This window comes from Quercus suber, unplaced genomic scaffold (assembly GCF_002906115.3).
Source record: "Quercus suber isolate HL8 unplaced genomic scaffold, Cork oak 2.0 scaffold_384, whole genome shotgun sequence".
Classification (NCBI taxonomy): Eukaryota; Viridiplantae; Streptophyta; class Magnoliopsida; order Fagales; family Fagaceae; genus Quercus; species Quercus suber.
The window spans coordinates 126,406-150,387 of record NW_027069836.1 but is presented as its reverse complement, the minus strand read 5'-3'; the positions used below and the strand labels follow the sequence as shown (position 1 = coordinate 150,387).

Below are 23,982 nucleotides of genomic sequence, written 5' to 3'. Positions count from 1 at the left end.
GAAGCAATCAAGTAGTCGTCTTTCATCTCCTTGTTAGATTTGGGGAGACACAAGATGAGCCTGACAGCGTCAAATCGAGATTTGAGGTAAAATCTCGCCCCTTTTTGTTTGTGACACTCGTACATGTGGACCACGTTGTACCAGGTGAGCCTCAAGCCCAAATGCTCGTTCAGAGCATCAACACATCCTAGGACCCTAAAAAGGTTAGGTGCACACTAGTAGGGGCATATCCTATGGTTGAAGACGTAGTCCCTTGTTATCCTACCCATAGGGAGGGTCATTCTCCCTTCTATGAAGACTATCATGGAGATTATGACTTCTCCCTCTTCTCAGTCTGTTACTATTCCTTCTGGGGGACAGTGTCAAGGAAGTCAATACCGTACCGGAGGCTGTACCGGTTTGACCAGCGGTACGATATATTTCGGATACCGGTCAATACCGGTGTACCGTTTCGGATTTACCGCTATTTTTTAATGTTTTATACAATATACAAAGTTATATTTCTAATAACTCAATATATCACATTTGCAACTTTATATATTTTTTTTTATGGAGTTATTAACTTTTATCACAACTCCTTATATGATAAGTTGTGAGGGGTGAAAAAAAATTATGAGTATATATGGGTTCACATTTTGATCACTTATAACTCCTCACATTATAAATTATGACAAAAATTATTTAAAATATTGTAATATTAGCATTGTTTAAAATATAAATTTGTTGCAATACCGTGGCAATATAGCAATACATATATATTATGTCACATCATTTGGGTTCAAAGGCCAAAGCTGAAAAGTAGTGATGGAGAGAGCTTTCATGTTGGAGCTCATCTTTTATTGAAAAATTAAATGCTTTCAATATTTTCAATGCTTGGCAGCTGGTGACAGTGTCCTGCAGTCACATGGAGAGCTTAGGAAACTTCAAAAACAAATACAAAACAAAGAAAGGGATAGTGAGAAACCACACCACATACATAACACAGTTAAGCAAAAACAAAAGAGAGAGGAGACGAACAGACCAAAGAAGAAAAAAAGGTTCAGCAAAAAAAAAAAAAAAAAAAAAAAAAAAGAGGGAGACAGACAGACCTGACAAAGAAGAAGAAGAAAAAAAGGAAAGAAGAAGAAGCAGTTGCTTCACAGCGCCACCCCTGCTTCATCGCCGTCTTCTTCCTTTTCTCTTTCTTCTCTGCTTTCTTTCCCTACAAATGAGACTTTTCATGTTTCAGCCCGGTATTCATTTACCGGCTGAAATAGCCGGATTTCGCCGGTACACGGCCGGTACGGCCGGTATTTTTTCCGGTATGAAACGAGGGGGTTATCTGTACCGGTGCACTAACCGGTCCGGTATATACCAGCCATACCGGCCGGTACGGTACGAAATTGACCACCTTGGACAGCATTGCAAGGTGATTTCCTGTGGTATGTGGTATTTTTCTTTAAAAGCCTCTATTTTGGCAGGGGAGTCCACTAAATGCTTAAACCTACCCATCTTAACAAACTAAAGGGGAATCACCGAAAGTGATAAGCGGAGAAATAAGAACTTGAGGGTCAAGGAGGTTGGCCGAGCAGAAAAAAAAGGTTTGAAGAAATTAAAACTTATGCGAACTAAGGTGTATGATGATCCTTGAAACCTTTAGAGAAACTCTCAAAGATTTCTTGAAAAAAAGGTATGGAAAGCATAATGGCTTAGCAGGCTTTATGGGTTTGAATGCTTGAGATTGCTAGAAAGCTTGAGAGTTCGAAAAATGAGGGAAAAATGGTTTCCCTCAAGGCTTTATATAGAAGGCAAAAATGAGTGGGACTTATCCCGCTCGAAATTCTAAAGAGAAAGGTCAACCATTCGATCTGTGTCTCACCGTCAGATGCGAGGGACATAGCCCCCCTTGGAGCAATTAATGACGCTTCATGGGCTCCAAAGCGTCAGTAGCAATTATGATGCACATAAAATCGTACCCCCACACATGTAAACTCAGGGATTTAATACTACTAACTCTTAGCAAATCAAAACTCCACTTTTTCTCCTCGAATGCAAGGGAAAAATCAGAGTTTTTAGGACTATTGTAGGGACAAAGGCCCAAAATTGTATATTGGGCCTTAAGCCTCATCCGAAGACGTGAGTATGTTCGAGGAGAGGCAAATAACCGTGAGAAGTTCCAAGTTTAAAGTCTTAAAAGGAAGGAATGGATGGAGAGTAGTCCGAGGAGTAACTCCTCCTTGAACGTTATGAATACAGTTCAAATCTATATTCCAACAGCTTCGGTGACCCTCCAGAAGGTTCCCACGATAAAAACGTACATCATGTATGTATAAAAGCGATAAGAACTCAGAAAAAACTAAGGAAAAGTTGCTACCACCGCATTAAATGCACTGCATCTACTTTTCCGGCCGCATTTATGTGAAGAAGATACCTGATTAGTGATACCTTGGCTACCACAACTCACATAGAGCCAAAAGGGATGTCTGATGGGACAGATACTCAAATGAAGGCTTAGATAATCAACAAGTGTAGGGTTAAGATGTGAGAAACCCTCCATAAGAAAGGGATTGAAAAATTGGAGAAAAGACTACTATAGCAATCAAAATAGCATTTGTAATCAATTCTAGCGATATCTATCATGACTTGCCTCCTCGGACTATGAATTCATTCAATCCTATATGTTATGATTCTTGCTTGATCATCATTGAAATCCATACTAACTGTTGTTAAATTTATAGAAGGCCTAGTTCTTTGACTCACTCTCTACAAATTTATTGTACTGGGCTCATTGGGCCCATATCCCATATCTTTTGGGCTTGGGTTGTAAAACGAGACCCTACAAATTATAACTTGTTAAATTTCTTCTTTTTACTTATAAAATAATTAAAATTAAAAATTAAAAAAAAAAATTCAATTACACAATATAACATAATTGGTAAATTATAAAATAGAACACAAAAAAGTAATATAGAAGATTTATATTTGTAAGGACTGGATTTGGATCCCCAACCCAAAAGGTAATTGGATTCAAATCCAATAAGCCCAAAATAATAAATTTGTAGAAAGTGGGTCGAAGAATTGGGCTCTAATGAATAAAACAACAGCTAGACTTGGTTTATAAGACAATCAAACAAAATAAAGATATGTTGAATAAGAAAATTTGTCCTCAGCAAAATCCGAGGAGCTCTGTTCTTGTATATATTGAATGATAATGGTTACAAAAGTAGTTTTTTTTTTTTTTTTTTGTTTACAGTCCCTCCCTCACTTTCTTCCTTTTTCCTACTTTATATACTACGCTTCCTTTTCATCTTTACCATCCACGTGTAGGTTGGATTTGCTGGTGTCGATCTTTCTCCCATCAACCCCTTCCCAAAGCTCTTAGGTAATAGCTGTAAAGTTGAAAACTACTGTTCAGGCATCACTTCCTTATTAATGCGGCCAGAGTGTTGGTTGTCGAGTGTTTAATGCGGAGGTAGCAGCTTTTCCTAGAGATATTTCATGGCCATACTCTTCTTTGTTTATCTTTAGTACTTATCTTCCTCCATGGAATGGTCTAGAAGGTTGCCCTTGTCAGTAAATCACATATTCAGATCTCGGCGTTGGGTAGCCGAGAAGGAACTCGTCCTTAGCAAAGCTTCCTGGACTATTATGACCAACATTGTCCTCTTCACCTATTACCATGGGCCCCTTTCTACAATACTTTCCCATCCTCGGATGATTCCTTATCCCCGGCCTGGGCCTCAGGCCCACCACATATGTGAACATGTATCCTTGGGCTTTTTACCCCTACAATATTTGAATAAATTCATTTATTAAAAATACTTTCTTCTTTCCTGCTAATTACAGTCAGGTGGGGAGAGATTAATCTATAAAATTATTATTTAAAAAAAAAAAAAAATCTTTAAACTATACTAACCTATAACCCGAGCTTACACATAGGACCATTAAACAATGATGATAAAAATGAATGAAAATCAATAAAAATTAAACTGTTGAAGTTGCAAAAATCCTAAATTAGCAGAAACCCATAAGTATTCCAAATAAGATAATCAAAACTAAATAGGAAATTTGGAGAGAAGGAAATGGTAAGGGCAAGGCCCATCTGGAAGAAGGATCCCCAGAAAGAAAGATGGTTGCCGTCCGAGGAGACCGCCGTCCGTCCAAGGAGATTTTATTCCTCGAACGCGAATAGTATGGATCAATCAAACATATAAAAGGTCATAATGATCTTTTAAGCATTCCTACTGGTCAAGATAAGCTCTGAGTATATCTGAAGACGATAAGAATGAGGAAATATCTAAAGGAAAAGCTGCTACCACCGTATTTAAGGCACTGTAGCAACTTTTCTGGCCGCATTTATGTGGAGAAGACCTCTGAACAGTGTAACCTCACCTACCGCCACTTACAGAGAGTCAGAGGAGATACTTGACATGACATATACTCAAGTAGGTTCACAGATGAGGAACAAGTGGACGATGGGAATGATGGGTAAGGAGGTTATATAAAGGAAAGAAGCTCCTGAGAAAAAGAAGGAAGGAGGGAGGGAGAACGATAGAGAAGAGAAAAAGGCTTTACTGTAACCCTAAGAACTGTAATCACCACATAATCAATAATATGCCTCTTCAGCCACCAATTCTTTTTTACGTGTAAATTCATGCTGGTTTATGCTTGGGGGTTGTGATTAACTGTTGTCGATTCCATAATCAATATAGCTCTTTCACCCATTCTCTACAAATTCATTGTTTTGAGCTTGGGCCACAAATCCTAACCCTACAGTTTCCATTCAAGAGAGAGAATTTAAAGAGTTTAGCTATTATGATAGTCCAGTTTGCATTTATATAGTTTGTCGTATAAACTCTTCGTATTTTGCATAGCATTTGTCTTGTGTTTTATATCAATTCTTCAGGTTTTTCATTAATAATTTATTTAGCATAAAAATTAAAATTTTTAAATAAAACACATGGCACAAAATTGAAAATCCAATTAATATCTAACTTAATTTTCTCTAACTTTTGACTTTAAATATATAAATATATATATACAGAAGCCTCTAGTCAGAGAAAGCTAAATATATAGCAAAGGATATTTTGCTGTCTTAATTGAATTTGCAACTTCTTGCTCATTATGACCATAGAGGCCCACCAATAATATACCTTAAGTTCAAAAAGTGTCATGAATATTGTAAGGAAAAGTAAAAACAGTATGATGAATGGATAATTATTAATTATCACATTCTCTTTACAACAACCAATTGGGTCGTTAAGGTCTCTTTTTACTCTTTTTTGAGGCTCTATCTAGTTCTGAAGCATATGTACTCAACCTGCTTCATGGGCAGGTGTATCTGGTGTGTGAGAACTGAGAATAAATAATAAATACCTTTCTGGATCTCCAGTTCAAACTAGCACTACCAGTGAGTCAGAAACTAGGTAGAAGGTACAAAGTTAGGTGAAGCATTGTGCATTTGTGCTAAGTTGTCGTAAGCTAATTCCTCTTTGATTCCATTGGTCCAATTAAAATATGTTCCATAGACTAAAAATAAAGTGACATTTACAAACTACTAGGCTAATGTAATAATAATCTTTGATCCATCACATTGAAAAGAGTTTCTAGCACAAACTGTGGTCCTGCTCTAAATGCCACAAAGTGAAAGAACTATAAGGCTATTGATTAGGCCATGTTTAGCCCAGCTAGCTAGACGTAGTTTGAGATCTAAAACGAAGACTTTAAGTAGATTTTTTTTTTTTTTTTCAATATTTAAAGAGAATACAGAAGTGAGGTTGTAGAACAACAACACTGCATACATACCAAGTAATAGAGTCATTGATCCTAAGTCCAGGGCCGGCCTTAGGCCTGGGCCACTTGCCTAGGGCCTCCTACCAGAGAAAGACTCCTAAATTTTGGGGTAAAAATTGAAATATATTTTTAAAAAATATTTTTTTTTAAATATAGAAAAAAAAATTAGTTTTATATTTTTCCTCACTTTTAAGAAGCCTTAAAAAATTTAGTAATGCTAGAGATAATACAATTTTAAATACATAGGGCTTACAAATATGTGTAACTAATCACAAGAAATAATTCAAATAGGAAAATGTTAGAAATACTATAAATTTTACTTCAAAACCTTTACAAATTGATGTGACAATTAATAAGCTTTGTGAACGTAAACAACCTATTAAATACAATTTTAAATTACTTTTTGTAATTGATGATACATCTTTATAAGCCTCATATTGTAAAATTTATAATATCTCTAACATCATTCATTCAAATACTTGTTTATTATTTTCCTAAAATGTCACTAGTCACATTTATGAGAGGGGTAGGATTCAAATACAAAATAGTGCCAAGCGGGTCTGGCCCAAGGAGGGGGAAGTTTCATCCTCTCATTAGTTATGGCCCAATACATTGGTAAGAGCCCAAATATTGAAGCTGAAGAGGTCAACTACCCTAGGAGCTTGAAGAGCGAGCACACCTTGGGAGGCATTGAGCAGGCCACTTGGGCCAAAAGACAAAATACTGAGGAATGATATAGAGATGGGCAAGCAAAGAAGAAGGGAAATATCCAAGTAAAGTAATCATCACCTTTGCATTCAATGCACTGTACCAACTCAGTTGACCGCATTAATGGCTGAATAACCCCTGAATAGTACCCTTACAACTTGCAACATATTCTACCACCTCCAGCAAAACCCTAATAGGACAAGCATCTAAAGAAAGATCTGTGGCTATACAGGTGGAGGGTTGGGATGCAATTCAGATAGCTATATAAAGAAATTGAACACCTCTTGATAGGGGGATGAAAAACTAGAAAGGAAGTATACTCTGTGTATCATTACTTTGTAACCGAGACTTGAACAGTGTATGAACTAGCGCTCCGCAGACTAACCCGAGGAAGAATTAATATCAAAATCTTCTTCTTTCTTATGAGTTACTCGATGTTTTTCCATTAGCTTAAAAACTAAAACCATATAGGCATACTAAGATTGATCTTGGAAACTCATTCTCTACAAATTAATTGTACTGGGCTGTCACATATTAACTCTCCATCCAACTTGAGTTAAAATTGATTTTTGCCCGCTTACAACATTCATTGATACATCATTTGTAAGTTTTTTGTAGTCAAAATTGTTATAGTTTTAGCATTTCATCAACAACAACCAAAAAAAAAATTACAAGATAAAAAGAATGAATTTTTGTTATAAAAAAATTATAATATTAAAAACTAGTTAAATATTATTTTAAGTAATATCAAAAAAACCCAATTTAAATATATCGTTTTAGGCCTCAAAGTTTGTTGGGCTGCCCCTGCCTAAGTTGGATAAGCAATTTCACATTCCATTACTACGTACATGCCAAATAATTTTTGCATGCCATGTCAACCGTTGAAGGGGTGGCTTTAGGCCCAAGTTTGTTTTCAAGAGTCAAATCTGAAACTTGATATCAGTCGAAAGAAAACCGACCGCTACTGGTGCACTTTTACCCTACACAAATAAGGATGGTGGTTGGATTAGAGGCAATTCAACTTCGTCCTTCAGTTCCATGTGTTGTGCCATTGAGTTTATGCTCAAGCCTAGATATGGCAATGACAACTCAAGCAATAGAATTAAATCCTATAGTTAGGGTGCATCATTAAACTACGATCACGTTGCTCACAGAAATAGACAAGATGAATACTTCGAAACTAATCTCAAATGTGAGAGATGAAAAAAAAAAAAAATCAATTTGGGAGAGATCAAAATAAAAATTCCCTAAAAATAGAATGAATTAAGCATTAATTTTGACGAAATTTTAATCCAAAATACCCTTTGGGTGAACAATGAATTTTTTTTTTTTTTTAATGTTCAGTTCGTGGCTTGGTGCTACCTCTACCCATACAAACTGCAAAGATAAATGGGCCTGACATCAATGTTACAAACATATTTTCAAATTCCAGATTACTGTTTTTATTTTTAGAAGGTACATATTCCATAGTATGCACAGCAAAGCTTCACTATCTTCTATTTCCTAAAAATGTTTGGTAATTAATACAAATAATTCCCTTTTATAAAAAGAATATACATATACAAATAATTCCCGAGCAAAACCAATTCTGAAACCCTATTTTTTTTAATCTTCTCCAGCGATACAACCATGAAACGGGATTAGTTATACATTGATTATTCACACTTCACAGCCGTGAATTATGATCCTGCATATATAGAGAGGACTTAAAACTCAAATTTAAAGAATTAAAAGATATCAATGAATTTAAAAAAAAAAAAAAAAACATTTAATAGCTAGCTGAGAGGATTTAAACACTGAACATTTCCATTAGAAACACCAAAAAATATCAATTGAGCTATAATATACAAAACTCTTGGTATATCATAGCAAATTCTCACATTGTCTTCATAACCCAAGTTCTGCAAGTTTATTTGAAGAATTTCAAGGGCCTCATCATCGCATTGTCTTCATGATCCAAGATCTGCAAGTTTATTTGAAGAGCCAAATTTTCGTTAAATGAGAAGGGAATATGGTACCACTTCATTTAAATTGTTTGAAAGCTAATAACATTGGCCTGAAATGTATTCAAAACTATAAAAGTAAGCTGGCATAAGTACGTAAAACAGCTATAACTTTCAATAATTAAAAGTTCCAAACCTATATTCTAATAAATTAATAATTAAAACCCACTTTATTTAAGTTTAGATACAAATAAACTTAATGTGAGAAAGAGAGAGAGGTTATATACCACCTACACAGAATATTTTTACGAATTTAGAGCACTAGACAGGTGTAAAATAATAAGATTATTCAAAAAAGTCGGGGTTGGGCTTATGTCCAAGTTTTACTAGACACGTTGAGATGCGAACACGTGTCCGTATCCTAGCATATCTAGTGGAACCGGCCACTGAATACAAGCATCTCCCAAAAATTCGTACATTAAATATATAAATCCTAAAGTATTTAATTATAATTTTTTTATTTAACCCAATTTTATAATACTAATTCCCGCCTGAATTCATTGTTTAGATGAAGGAGATTTTGTATTTACTAATTCTACAAGATTAAATTTATAAAATAAATAAATAAAGAGAGGAGTACTCACATGGCAATGATATACGTAGCCAGGCTCTGAAGTTGCATCAAAAGCATATGATTCGTTTGAGTGTATGTAAGAAAACCTCACTAGAATCTTAGTCACAGCTCCGGGTTTCATCTTGTACACGTTCTTCCACCCCTTCTCATAGGCCGGCACCTCTATCTTTTTGCCACGTGCATGCTTGCTTATTTGGCACTTGATCGCATCGTTGATTTTTGTCATGCAATTTTTGAACTCTTCCACTTTCACCAACTCCGTTTGATCCAACGTCTTAAACAATCCTAGATGAATATGCAAAGGATGATTATCCTCCGTTAGATTGATTATATTCCAAATCTCTGTGGCCCCCACTTTAGGTGTCTCACTCACTGGGGCCTCATAAGGTTTCCCATTCAAATATAGATGAGTTGGCTCATCAATGTCACTTGTGTACTCGTACATAGCAATGTACCGTGTGTGCGACACACTAGATAGATCAGGACCTGGGTATTTCATCAACTTCTTGGGTACTCGCCACGTGTCAAGCTCGTGATGCCCATTGATGATGAACTTCAAAACCTTGCTATTAGCTTCGTTGACTGGGTCACCTGATGGGTAAGGATAGGGTGCATCATTGGCTAGAATAACAGTCTCATTCTTTGACTTTGAAAAGTCAACAACCACGTCAGCAATCTCAGAGGGAGCCAATAAAATATCATTGGTCACCACGGGTTTATTAAGATAAGCAGAATCAGATCCCACGTGGATGAATCTCAAGCCATTGGTAAAGAAGAACCTAAAAAATCTAGCATTGCTTGCATTGATAATACGAAATCTATACTTACGGCGTCGTACCGTCATACGTGGCCAAGCTTTGCCATTTACTATGATAGCGTCACCAAAATATTCAGGTTGCCATTGAGGGTGAATGGAGGGATTATTTCCTGTGGAATTCATATATATGGAACCATCACTACGAAAGGCACGATCAAATACAAGCAACGGTCGATCAAACTCATTGCCATATGGGAGTCCAAGTGGGGCCTCAACATTAGGTTGACGAATTATGTAGGCCCCAATTAAGCCAGCTAGAAGATTGACTCTAGTTAATCCCATGGCATGATCATGGTACCATAAATTTCCTGGATGCTGATTATTGTGATAGTGATATTTTTTCTTTGTCCACGTGGCCCCTCTTGATTTGAATTTAGCAGTGAACCATGCAATTGAGTTCCCATCACTCTCGGGCTCATCGATTCCACCATGAAGGTGAACCACTGTAGGAATGCCCTTCTCAGGAATGGCAGTGGGGATAGTGGGGTCCCAAGGCAGTATGTGCTTTTTAGGGAGGTGATTTCGCCACGTCACATAAGTGTCAACTCCATGAAGGGCCTCGAATGTTGGACCAGGAACTGTTGCCGTGTGCTTGGATGTACCATAGGCAAACACCGGTGTTGGTGGAAGATCTTTGTGGAATTTCTGCAAAAAAAAAAAAAATTACAACTATTGATTACCTAATTAGAATGACTTTTTTGTCAAGAGAATTAAACTTAGTCTAACGTGTTCTTTGAAAAACGAGGCACGGCAAAGATATTTAACATTAGTAAACTGAATTAAGTTGAATTAATCGAAAAATTGGATTAAGTTTGTGTGGTCAGAAAGATATAGGGGCAGTTCCTAAGAGATTTTTTTTTTTTTTAATCTTGATAGCTAGTGATAGTTACACTAATGCTTTGAATAAAACAAAGTGCTATCAATAGTCCTAGGAAATAGACTGCTCAGCTAAACGAAGCATAATAATTTATACAATTAAGAGTATATAATAATGAGAAATATTTAGGAATCATTTTTAGAAATATTTTATTAAGAGTATGAGAATGATAAAAATAATTAATATTATTGGTAGCTTTTTATATTTTTTATAAAAGTAGTGTCAAAATTTTCTTATTATGATTTATTAGTAATTATTTTAAAGGTCATTCATTAACATGATCCCATAATAATAGAGCTTTACTTGCATGTGCCCTTAAGAAAATTTATATAAGAAAACAAAACAAGGTGCTGTCAAGCAACAGGACTAAGGGTAGCTTATCATTACGGAGCATCAGATTTTGAATTCTTTACAATTTTGTTAATAAACGAATTATCGATTGAATTGATGCGTCAAGAACAGAATATCACAGTCCAATTCTTAATCCAAAACTAAATATTTTTAGTTACAAGTATCTCTAATAAGTGACACCAATCCATTTACAATATATTTTACTACTATGTTGGCGTTAAGTTTTGATTAGAGCAATATTATGTTTATACTGAATCACTATTAACCACACTTTATTATACCAAGTCCAAATATATTGAAAAATAAAATAAAATAAAAGTTATCTTTTGAGTAAAGTGAAAAATTAATTTTGTATTAATAAATCAAGTGAATTATTGTAAAAGCGGCAAAGAGACTGCAAAAGAAGGGTAGGGGGGGCAGTGGCACATGCCAATGGCATGGCTATTGGTAGTTCTAATTGATAAATTGGCAAAGGTGGTGGGGGAATCTGGCAAAAGAGAAGCACTTTTACACATGTTTCCATTCTCTCCTCACTCACTCTCTCTCTCTCTCTCTCTCTCTCTCTCTCTCTCTCTCTCTGAGTTTTAGACAGTAGGGCAGCTATTCAAAAAAGATGTAGAATTGAAGTGTTAAATGCAACATAGCTATTGTCTCTCTCTTTTTAGATTAGCTATTATCTCTCTTAAATGCTCATAGAGGTTGCTTTTAATGTTCGAAATCGAATACTCGAAGTATGTGAGCAACGGTTACTACTTACTACTTCTGTGGCTTCACATAATTCAATCAAAAAGCTGAAAAGAGTCAGAAGGGACAACATAAATTTTGACGAAGCAAGAAACCAATCAAAATCAAGGACACGGAACACTGTCTTAAACATTAGAGTTAGCTGATAAAATCTATAAGTGACTACCTCGATCCAAAAAAAAATCAATCAATCAGAAATTAGTATAGAATGGAGGTATAAATTTCAAATCTTATCATATTATTAAAAAAAAAAAAAATTTGTCTAAATCCAATAGAGCAGACAAAGAAAACCAGCTTTCCAAATATGATATATGGTTTTAAGAGTAGTGGTGACAAAAAGAGAAAATAGAGGGGAAAACTGACCCACTTCTTCTTGAACATGCCAATCTTCAGTGACTTGGATTTGGGAACCCCAGAAACCATATCAAAGCCATGGATTTTGGGCATGTCTGGAAGCTCATCCACAAACATTTTCAACTTGGCTAGATTCAAAAGTCTGTCTTCTGCGACCGCAAATGAAACGGTCAGCTGTCCTAAAACAGCCAGAGAAAACAGCAAAATCTTCTCCCTAGTGACCATCTCTCTATTTTGCATGAAGAGAGAGAGAGAGAGAGAGAGAGAGTGTGTGGTTTATTTTATTTTTTTTTTAAGAACAAGAGTGTGTGGGTATTTGTTGGAAGAGCGAGCGAGTGAGATTGGTACTTGGTAGTATTTATTAGTAGTTTGAAAACCTTAATATAGAAAGACAAGCATGACACACATTTGTCACACACTTTTTTACAACTTGCACATGTTTTGATTGTTTTTTTTGGTATAATAGACACGTGTCAAATTGAGGTCAGCAATGTGTAAATAATGTAATCTAATCATACATTGATACGTGTAAAAATTGTGACCAAAATTGTGACAAGAGTGTGCTATCTCTAATCTTGGGTGTGAATGAAATTAGGCTTGCCTTTCCCTAGGTGGGCTTTGATGTTTCTGGAAACAGAAAAGATACCATAAAGACAAGTTAATTTGATAATTTTAATAAAAATCCGTGACTTCCTCGCTTTCAAGTTTTTTTTTTTTTTTTTTTTCTTATGAGATTTTTTCGTTTGCTTCCTTGTTTTTTTTTTAGTCAATGTTATCATCCCATAATTATTATTATTATTATATTTTATTTTAATTTTTAATTTTTCTATAATAAGCTAATAACATGTTGTTGGATAAGAATTAGTCAAAATTAGTCGCTAATTCATGCGATGCACGGAAAAACTATTGACTCTGAAAAAAAAAAAAATCTAACAATGAGTAAATAAACATTTTGCTAGTTAGTATTTTTTTTTAAATGAATAAATATTTAACTTCTATACTTTTTCACAGTTTAGAAGTGTTGTCTAACATTAAACGTTATTGACTTGCAAGTGCATAGTTATCAAAACCTACAAAGTAATTTACAATTTTTGAATTAATAAAGTAAAACTCTCAATAGCTATATACACACACACATACTCAAAACTAATATAAACTGCAAATATATAAACAAATACCATGATATGAGGAAGACATACCAATTTTCAAATTTGAGTAGCAATATGAATTTCTTGTAATAATAACAATATAAACAATTCAAAATATGGAACAATATCAAAATTTTAATACATAATTTCATTATCTTTTATGTTGAATCCAAATAAATAATTAATCAACCAAAAATCATAGCTTTTAATAAGAAAATAAAAAATCACATGAACCTAAATAAATAGCATTTAAGGTGAAGAATTAAGATCAACTTACTGAGACGCAAATAACAAAAACTACAAGACTTAAAATTTCAAAATTTATAAATCCCCAAATTCTACTTCAAAACCAAACCAAATTCAACAAATTTATAAATAACTTACCAAATAAAAATTTATCGTTCCTTAGGCTAGAAAACATAGGTTGTAACTTTGATTTTTCTCCAAAAAAATAGAGATATTTTATCTGCTATGTACAATATAAAAAAATAATTAGTACAAATTTCAACCCAAAAACCAAATCCACAAAAACAATGTCAATATAAATATAAAGATTAACCCAAATACTCAAAATAAAATCAATTCTAACTATAACAAAAGAATAAGATAGAAAGAAAATCTCAGGCACATGTGAAAGCAAATAAAAAATTCGACATAAAAGATAAAATTCATTAATAACAATATAAACAAATATCCACATATGTTAAATTGAAATTTTATTAATAATAACAATATAAAAAATTTGACATAAAATTCATTAATCAAAGAAGAAAGTTGAATTAGATTGCTCACTTTTTTTTTCTTTTTTTTCTTTTTTTATGTTAGTCTCTTTTTTTTTTTTAATCCTAAAGTAAAGTTAAGTTTAGAGCTTTGAGGTGGTAATTGATAAGGTATTGAGGAGAGAAAGAGAATCCTAACAGGAGTCCATCTTTTTTTTTTTTTTTCTTTTTTCCTTAATCCTAACTTCTTCTTTTTTGGTTACATGAGTCTCTTTTTTTTTTTTTTTTTTCCTTTTTTCTTTTTTGAATCCTAAAGTGAAGTTAAGTTTAGAATTTTGAGGTGGTAATTATTAGGACTATGAGGAAGGGAGAGAGAGTCCTAACAGGAGTCTCTCTCTCTTGCTCTTTCTCTCTTTTTCTTAATTTAACATGAGTCCCTTTTTTTTTTTTTTTTCAATGTGAGTCTTTCTTCTTCTTTTTTTCTGAGTCCTATTTTCAACATAATGAATCTCCTTTTTTCTTTGTTTTGTTTTAATCCTATCAGAATATTTGTTTTTATATAGATTATCAACGTTTGAGTTTGAGTTAAGTTAGACTTGAGTTTAAGTTTTGATTAAACAAAAATAATTTTGTTTTAAAAAATGATAATAATGAGTTTGAGTTTGAGTTAGACTTGTTAAAGAGATAGTGTTTCACTTCTTGTTAATATTTAAATAAAATGATAATTTTATTTAAATATTATGTAGACGTAGAAAATTGTGAAAATTTCAGAAATTTCGATTTTATATAGATATATAAATTACACTTTGCTACTTGGTCTGGTCGTAATTTATAATACTTTCCTTTGGAGTTTGGACTAGTTTACTTAGACTTGTGTGTATGTACGGTTCATTTTCTCTGTTTCTAAAATACTCTATTTTGTGGCTTCAAAAAAATATTCTATTTTGTTGATTTAATATCATCACTTGGCTATTTGCCAAAGTCTTTTAATAGATTGTAAAATTGTAATGCTCATTGACTTGGTCTTCGTTTGGGATTGGTCAATGAGATTATTTTCATCAATTCATTTTATTTTCAGCGCAAATTTGTAACATATCTTAAAAATGTGATACTTCAAAAATCTCAATTATTTGTGAGTTTCAGTAAGTTCAACTGATAAAATCTCTAATAGTTGAATAAGAGATCTGAAATTCAATCCCTACCTACAGAAACGAAGAGAGACTTGGACAAGGGGGAGGGCAATGGGCCCCCCCTAATTTTTTTTAAAATATTAATATATATATATATATAGGTACTAATTTTAACAATTTTGTTCTATAAAATTACACTTTGCTCCCCTTAACAATATTATTGATTTTTTTAAGAGTACTACTATACCTACAAACTTTTCTACAATATTTTTACAAATTTTTGAGGTAGTAAATTCTTATTAGTTTGCATCTGAACCCATTAGTTACATCACATTTTTACTTACTAATAACCATTAACCACATTAACAATTTGTAAAAAAATCTATAAGTATAGCATTTTCCTTCTTTTAAATGCTAGATATCTAAATCTAAAACAAAATAAGCAAGCCCAAAAAATACCCAACAACAAAAATTACCAATAACAAAGCTAAAAACTATTAAGTCCAATCAACCAATTTTACCAAGAACAAACAACCTAGCCCTTTAAAAAAATTTAAACGAAATAATCGTGTTCCTACCTAGATGCACACATAAAAAAACACAAATAAATAAATAAATAACTATTAGCTGTTAGGCAACAGAGCCAAAGGATAGAGTCACCACATGCAACCAACAACAAAGCCGCCCCTCCTAACCTCAAGTCCTTGGTTCGTCCCTGCCCACCTATACCAAAAACCAATTGATGTCTTGGTCTAATAATAAAGAGTTATTATCAGGAGTAGACACCATAAGTTGAAACTATCTTAAAAAAATGGTATAGTCTCTTATGGTTGGGAAAAAAAATCACTATTATTTTAAGATAAAAATAAATTAAGATTAATCTATCAAAAAAATTAAGATTAAAGTACACTTTTGTTAATGAAAATTTTTAAATATATATAATATGGTAATTATAATTAATATATCTATAGGGACTGGGTTTATACACTATTCCAATGGGATAAGTGGATTCAAGCCGAGTAAGCCCAATACAATAAATTTGTAGAGAAATGGGTAGAAAAACTGGGTTTCGGTGAGTGTAATAACAATTAAAGATGATTTAAAGAAAGAATGAGTAAAACAAATGTGTACTTGGGCAAATTATTCAATCCTCGTCACTAATCCGAGAAACTTCAACTTATTATTTCTTGAATGGTACTGGCTATGGTTACAAAGTCAGCTCAGATTGCTACAGTATTTTCTCTGATCAAATCTCGATCCCCTTTCTCAGGACTTCTTCTTCCTTATATACTACTTTCTTCCTTCATCTCCACCATACGCGTGCATGTAAGATCTGCTGTTGTTGGTCTTTGTCACATCAACCTCCTCCTAAAGCTCTTAGGTAGTAGCTATGAGTCTGAAAAGCCACTGCTCTGGTATCATTTCCACATTAATGTAGCCAGAGTGTTAGTTGTTGAGCATTTAATGTGAAGGCAGCAGTTTTTCCTGGAATTGCTTACCGCCATGCTCCAGTGTGCTTACTTGCTATACTTATTTTTTCCTTTGAGTACTTTGGAAGATTGTCTTTGTCGATAAGTCACTTTACTTCTACCTCGGCCTTGGTTAGCTATGGACAGAGTTGTCCTCGACATGGTTTCCTGCAGGGGCGGAGGGAGGGGGGCGAGGGGGGCACCTTCCCCCCTGAACTTTCACTTGTTTTGACCCCCCACCCCTCTCCTACACAAAAGACAAAAAAAAAAAAAAAAAAAAAAAAATTCCAATTAAGTGAATTCACGTTACTTTTTTCAATTTTTCTAGTAGTAGTAGACTTCTACTCCTAGTACAATTCTATATATAAAATTAATGAATCACACTTAGTAAACTTGATGAACTAGACAAAGCCACTTGTAGAATTTTTTTATGTGTCAAGTTTTTTTCTTGGATAGCCAACTTGAGACATACATCCATGACATGCAGTACATTGAAGAGTTTTCAGCAGTTAAAAGAATTGGATAGCTTGCTAAAAAGATGGTAAAAATGAAAAAGAATGTTTCATATCCATTGGTTTACTCATTAATGACTTTGGCATTGATCTTACCAGTTACAACAGCTACTGTTGAAAGAGCTTTTTCAGTAATGAACATAATTAAAAATCAATTACGCAATCGAATAGGAGATCAGTGATGATTGATTGCTTAGTCACATATATTGAGAAAGATATATTCAAAACTATTGAGTGTGAATAAATCATGCAGCGATTTCAAAATATAAAAAATCGCTAAGGGCAATTGAGTAAAATAAGCTAGATGTGAAAAAATAAATTTAAGTTTACATTTTATGTTAGATTCTGTATAACAATTACGTAATCATATAGTTGTTTACTTATTTTGTTATTAATACCGATTAATTTTTTTAGATTAATTTTTTACTTCCAATCTTGTCTTTTAATCTTGCCCCCCCTGACTTAAATTCCTGGCTCCGCCACTGGTTTCCTGAGTTGCCATGATCACCATTGTCTTCTTCATATGTGATTATGGGTCTCGGCATGGGCTTCAGACCTAGTACAGAAGGTGGATGTATATCACTGGGCTCTATGACCCCACAATATCTATTAATATATTAATTGATAATTAATATATCTATTAATTATATATTAATAGATATTTATTATATATATTAATATATATAATTATGGTAACTATATATTATTAGATATTATAATTGTGGTAATTAGATATTAAATAAATTATATTTGTGATATGATTTTAATTGAGAATTTAAATATAGAAAATCTCAATTAAAAATATATATTAGAAAATTGACAAGTATAATTATGAGGTCTTAAAATTTCATTTTTAATTTTAGGTTAAGAAGAGAAGGGAAGGGTCAAGGGTGGTTGATTTGAAGAGTGGGTTGATAGAAATTATTGGGTTCAAATATAGGTGGCAAAATTTGACACGACCTGCAAACTCGACACGACTAATCTATTTATAAATAGGTCATGGGTTGAGACTAAACGGGTTCAGGTCATATTTGGGTTGACACGACTAACCTGTTTTATAAACGAATCGTGTTTGTATTTAACATGCAACCCTTGTAACCCGTTGAGCTTATTAAGTTATTAGTTATTTTGATATTATTGCTTAATTTCTTATTGTTTTTATATGTTTATTACTATATTTATGGTTATAATTGTATTTTAAATTTAGATATACAAGAATTGATAAAAATTATATATGTTAAGGATGACCTATTAATCAAATAGATTATTATACGGGTCATTTGAATTGACCTTTATATAACTTGTTAATTAAACAAGTTAAACGTGTCGAATCGGGTCGACCTGTTTTATAAACAGGTCGTGTTCAGGTTGAGGATTCCTGAAACGTTTACTAAACAGGTTAGGTTCGGGTCAACCCATATAGCCAAATACTCATGACTCAACACAATACGAACCCAACTAGCAAACACAAATTGCCACCCCTGGGTTCAAAGAGTTTTTTTTTGGAGAGAGCAAAGAGAAGTAAATGTAAATGCATTTTAAAATTAAAACTTAATTTTAATTAACAAAATCTTATAAAAGAGATGATCAAGTTATTTAATAAAGTAAAGAAATTGTAACTTTATGTAAGTTAAATTAAATTAAATTAATAAAGATTGAGTTATCTAAACTAATAAATAATATGTAGGTTATGAGAAGAGAAATAGTTAAGCAAAAGAGCTCGTTTTCTCTTTTCTATAGTATTTGTGAGTAGTGTGTGAGAATAAGTAAGTTCAACAATATTTTTATATAATTGATATATTTCAGGCCGAAGAATGGTTTTTCTTTTGAAAAGGGAACCTTTAACCTTAACTACTTGTATCTAGGAGGGTAAGTCAAAAGAGAAATTATGCAGCATCGATTTCTAGGAGTTCAACAATATTGTTAACAGTAGATTATACAATAATATTTTATTGTAATCAAAATATTATTTTATTGATAATTTGTCCATGATATTTATTTAAACTTGTCTCGCAAAAAACACTTTTTAGATCCAAAATTGCATGCCCACATGGTATAAATTATTGATTTCTATCTATTACGAAACAGAAAAGTAAAAAAGGACAAAGAACACAAAAGACTCAGACTGGCAAAAACTGAATGCCTGTAGTTCAAGGACAAAGCTGACGAGGATGACAAGAAAGTAGTTTTACAATTTTATTTGAGAACCACAGAGCATCAATCACTGCCAAAATCAATAAAAAGCTCATATTCAAATAATAATTAATCTTGTTATTGATGTGCATATATATTATTATCTAAAATGGACCACCCTAGTCCTTTGTATCGATGAAAATTATTTGCCCATAATAAGACGAAAATTATACTGCAGGTTATTGTGAATGTGAACGTGAATGTGCCTAATGGGTTCAGAGCCTAAAACAAAAATGAATACGCCTATTGGGAAGATACAAAAGCTAAAAGTTATTAATTATGGTTGTGAAAGTTTCATATATATGCCGTTGTCTTAAAGTTGTCACGTACTCTATTGGAAAATTATTATAGAAGGGGCTTGACTCTCAAATTTAAGTCACGTAGAAGTAATTATTAAGAAAAAAGTCGCGTAAAAGTTTCACAAATTTCTTTCTAATCCATATGCTTGGAGAGTCCTTGTTGTCCAACATTTTTGGTAGTCACAAGCATTAGCCGAGTTGCTACCACACACTTGGGTTGTGACAACGCGTGGGCGGAGTTGTTACTACACACTTGGATTGTGTCAAAGTGTGTACTGCATGCTTTCTTTAGACTTTTTAGTGTTAGCCCCTTACAATTCAACGAGATTGTCCACCGAAAAGGTTCACAAATGTAGGTCATTTTTCTTTTGTTTTTTAGAAGAGAAATAAACACACACATATAAAAAAGACAGAACGATGTTCTAACTTAAATACCAATCATAAACTGTACTTAAAAAAATCGTAGTAACTTTTGACAACCTAAATCTTATAAAATAATGTCTTACTATTTAAACATGAATGAAAATAATTTATTAATTAATTATTGTGATACCACATTCATTAATTATCACACTAACTTATAAACTTTTGATAATGAAAGTAATAATACCTTTAATATATTTATTAAAAAAAAAAATCACAGCTTCATACAGATGAAGCTATACATGAATGATATGAATTTAGGTAATCTAGATATTTACTGCTATTGTTACATCAAACAGAAAATCATCAATGAAAGTAGGCCACATGTTTGATGCTGTCGATATAATTTTGGCTAACATTGCTTGGAAGAGTCATCTCGTTGGCTAAAAAGACAATGAAAGGAGGCATCTCTTGGAATTTGAATAGTCTTTCTTTTGCTTCTCATTTATTGTTCGAGTCCTTTCGGCCACAGAAATTCATTATACTGCCAAAACTGTAGGGGCCAAAGTCAGTCACATCAGAACAAAAAGTCTTCCCATTAAGTATTGCTCAGTGACCAAAAGTTGTGAAGCCATTTTTATGTGCAGAAAAAAAAAAAGTGACAATTTTTCTTTTTGAAAAGAGTGAGGTTAATTTTATGTTGTCATCTCAAAACAATGGGAATCCAGATAACATATATGTGGCTTAAATAAGGACATGGAGTTGTTTAATGCATAGGCCACAGGCGCTCCTTTAGCACTTTTGTTGTGCAATTGATATGATAGATATACCAACTTACGTTTCTCATCATTAACAAAATGTGATTTGCTTTGATTCTTTTGGAGCTTATACCTTGAAATTATGTAGGATATGGTTTATGTGTCATGTATTTACAGGATGTGGATGACCTGGAATGGAGGAAAAGACATCTTTGTGGATATCCAAAGTGTAAAGCACTCGTAAAAGTGATGAGTAAGTGCTAAGTGGTGTGTTTCGTGAAGCATTATCAATTAATAGTTTTATGATTAAGTGTTAATTAAATAACTGTATTAAGTTCATTATTTAATATATTTTTCTCTCTTTTTGTTTCATAATAAATGACTGTTACAGTGTAGAAACTATGACCTCATATATTAGAATTGAATTAATAAAAATAAAATTAAAAGGTATATGCCAATTACAATAATGTTCAAGCCTTAATTAAGTTTTTTTTTTTTTTTTTATAGATATATAATGGAGGAGGGGGAGATAGTGTTTGTACCACAAATATATGGTAACATAAAGAATGTCATTATCACTTGACCATCATTTGAACCATTGCCCTAATTAAGTTAAATTCAATATTAGTTAGATTTAAAATTATGTTCAAATATAAGTGAAGTCTCCACAACCACCCACTCTCATACCCTTTTTTAATAGCTAAAAAAGGCTTCTTCTTTTTTTTTTTTAAAAGACCATATTACATATACGAGAGAGAGAGAGAGAGAGAGAGAGAGAGAGAGAGAGAGAGAGGTCACTTCATACAATATGGAAAGAGTGGGGGGGAGTGTGAAGCTCTTTTCTTTTCATGTAATGTGATTTATCCATTTCCACCATTAGAGATTATCAGATTAACGCAATAAAGTTCCAAACACGTTTGTTTAAGGGCCAACTATTTGGAACTTTGTGTGGTACCCTTTTGTTGTTGTTGGGGTCAGTTTGGTAATGAACTTACTTTTTGAAAAACTGAGTTTGAATTTGAAACATTTGGAGCCCAACTCAAATCGAAACCCAAACAACCCAACAAAATTCAAACAAACCCAGCCCATTATCTCAGCCTCCAACTTGTTCAAATTCCCCACTCAATTAACCACCTTTCAAAGTCTCATAGACTCATAGTCTCTCTCTCTCTCTCTCTCTCTCTCTCTCTCTCTCTCTCACACACACACACACACACACACACAAGCCAAGCCCCCAATGGCTTTATATGTGTAAAGGCTGTTCTCCAAGATAGAGATCATGGTTTGTCTATTAACCCAGCCCATAGTGCACTCTTCACTAAATAAATGATTTTCACTACATCTGATCCGAGCCCAAGCGTGAACTATTCATAATTTCATACACACTTCCGAAGTGAATGTTCGAGAAAGTTCAAAAATGAAAAATGTGCTAAATAATAGTAAACAAAACAATTTTTATAATTTTTGTTTACACTTTTAATGTGGAAAATTGTGATTTGACGAAATCCATCACTATATTACATGTATTATTTTATTTTTATTTATTTTTTGTTATAAGTACGCGTGAAAGAAAATGTGAGGTTTGAACCATAGACATGAGACGCCATAAAAAATAATATTACTACTAAGCTATCACTTGAATTTTTATATCACTTTTATTAGTATCAAATACAACACAAATATATCATATCGCTAAGAACTTTATACCTCAATTGACACTTTTTAATGTTTTCAACGTCCAAAATTTTAATTATACTCTCTCAATTATCAAATATTATATATATTGTGAACATTATTCCGTCACCAACCTTACTGTATATTTAATCCCCCCCCCCAACCCCCCCCAAAAAAAAAAAAAAAAAAAAAAAAAAAAAACCTTACTGTGTGAATAATGAATATGGCCCCATGTAGGGCACAGAATTCCCAAGGGTTATTTTTATTTATTTTTAATTTTAACTAATTTGAACTATTCTTATTCCAACATTCAGACAAAGAAAGTCAAGAAGTCAAAGAAATTTCCACGATATATAGTCCACGATAGAGGCTAAAACGACCTCGTAAATTTTGCCCTACACAATATCTTGAATCTCGGATGACTTGGTCAACCTTAACCTCCAATAGTATCTCCCCCAATTCATCTGCCAAATATTTGGTCTTACTATTTAGCACAATGTTGTAGCTGTTTCTATATATATATATATATATATATTAGTGTAACTTGATGGTTTGTTCTGTATGGATTTGACTTATCTCTAATACTTTTTTTATTAGACATTTTTTATTATATACAATAGCAAGTGACAATTTCTTATTAAAATAAAATAAAATTCTAGTTAAAAAATTACTTGAAGTAAACCAAATCCTTTCGGTAGATCTAAAGTTCTATACAATTAGAATATATATAGACACAAAAATTGACCAATTAATTAGGCTAAAATCAGGGACAATTAATATCCCTTGATTTTAGTCATAATCAAGGGCTGACCAAGATATGCATGTGCTAAATGTGAGCTTCAAAAATATGTGTCGTATACTAACTCTTGTATGGTAAGTGGTAACAGTGTGACATTTCCCTTTTAAGAAAATTTTGAAGGCAAATGAGTTTTGTTTTTTCTGTTGATTAATTTGATTTGATCTGTGATTTGGGATTTAGTATGAAAAGTAGTACTCTGTACCCCCATATATAGTGCTGCTGATAGATCCTACCACTGATTGCTTTTATTAATGGATTTTTTCTCAAGCAGATCAACCATGACAAGTAAAGACTAGTGTGTAGACAAGATCTAGAAGAGCAGAGCACATGAGCAAGCAGACTTTTTGAAAGATTGAGGTCATTTTCTGCATCATTATTTTGGAAGCTTTTCTATCTTATATGCACTTGGATTATATGATTTGCTAATTGGTATTATTTTGTCTTCTTTTGATGTGTAATGATGCCATGTATTAATTGCTGAGAGGAAGCTTCTATTAATGTTTTTTTCACCATGTCCACACAACATGTCAAAATTAAATCATGTTTGAAACTCTTTTTTAAGATCAAATTATTATTAAAGAGTTTAGCCTCAACTTTTGTTGTGGGTGGTCAAGTGTGAGTAATTAAAAAAGAATTGTCAATTTATGTAAAAATAACTGTCAGCCACTTATATACAATTAATTACTTTCAACAAATTGAGGCAAAAATGTGTATGTAG

General features: G+C 32.9%; 1 protein-coding gene across 2 annotated transcripts; it reads right to left on the bottom strand.

Moving 5' to 3' along the window:
- Nucleotides 1-7,887: 7,887 nt before the first annotated feature.
- LOC112025510 (multicopper oxidase LPR2) lies at nt 7,888-12,543 on the bottom strand. Of its 2 annotated transcripts, XM_024058188.2 has the most exons (4): nt 12,210-12,543; nt 9,068-10,519; nt 8,361-8,443; nt 7,888-8,167 (listed from the first exon to the last, which is right to left on the bottom strand). In XM_024058188.2, exons 1-3 carry the CDS (start codon nt 12,438-12,440, stop codon nt 8,390-8,392), a joined length of 1,737 nt encoding a protein of 578 aa, XP_023913956.1. In that variant the 5' UTR covers nt 12,441-12,543; the 3' UTR covers nt 7,888-8,167; nt 8,361-8,389. The 2 variants fall into 2 exon arrangements, with proteins under 2 accessions (XP_023913956.1, XP_065616929.1); XM_065760857.1 differs by lacking the exon at nt 7,888-8,167 and having other exon boundaries at nt 8,267-8,443.
- Between the last annotated feature and the right edge of the window lie 11,439 nt (nt 12,544-23,982).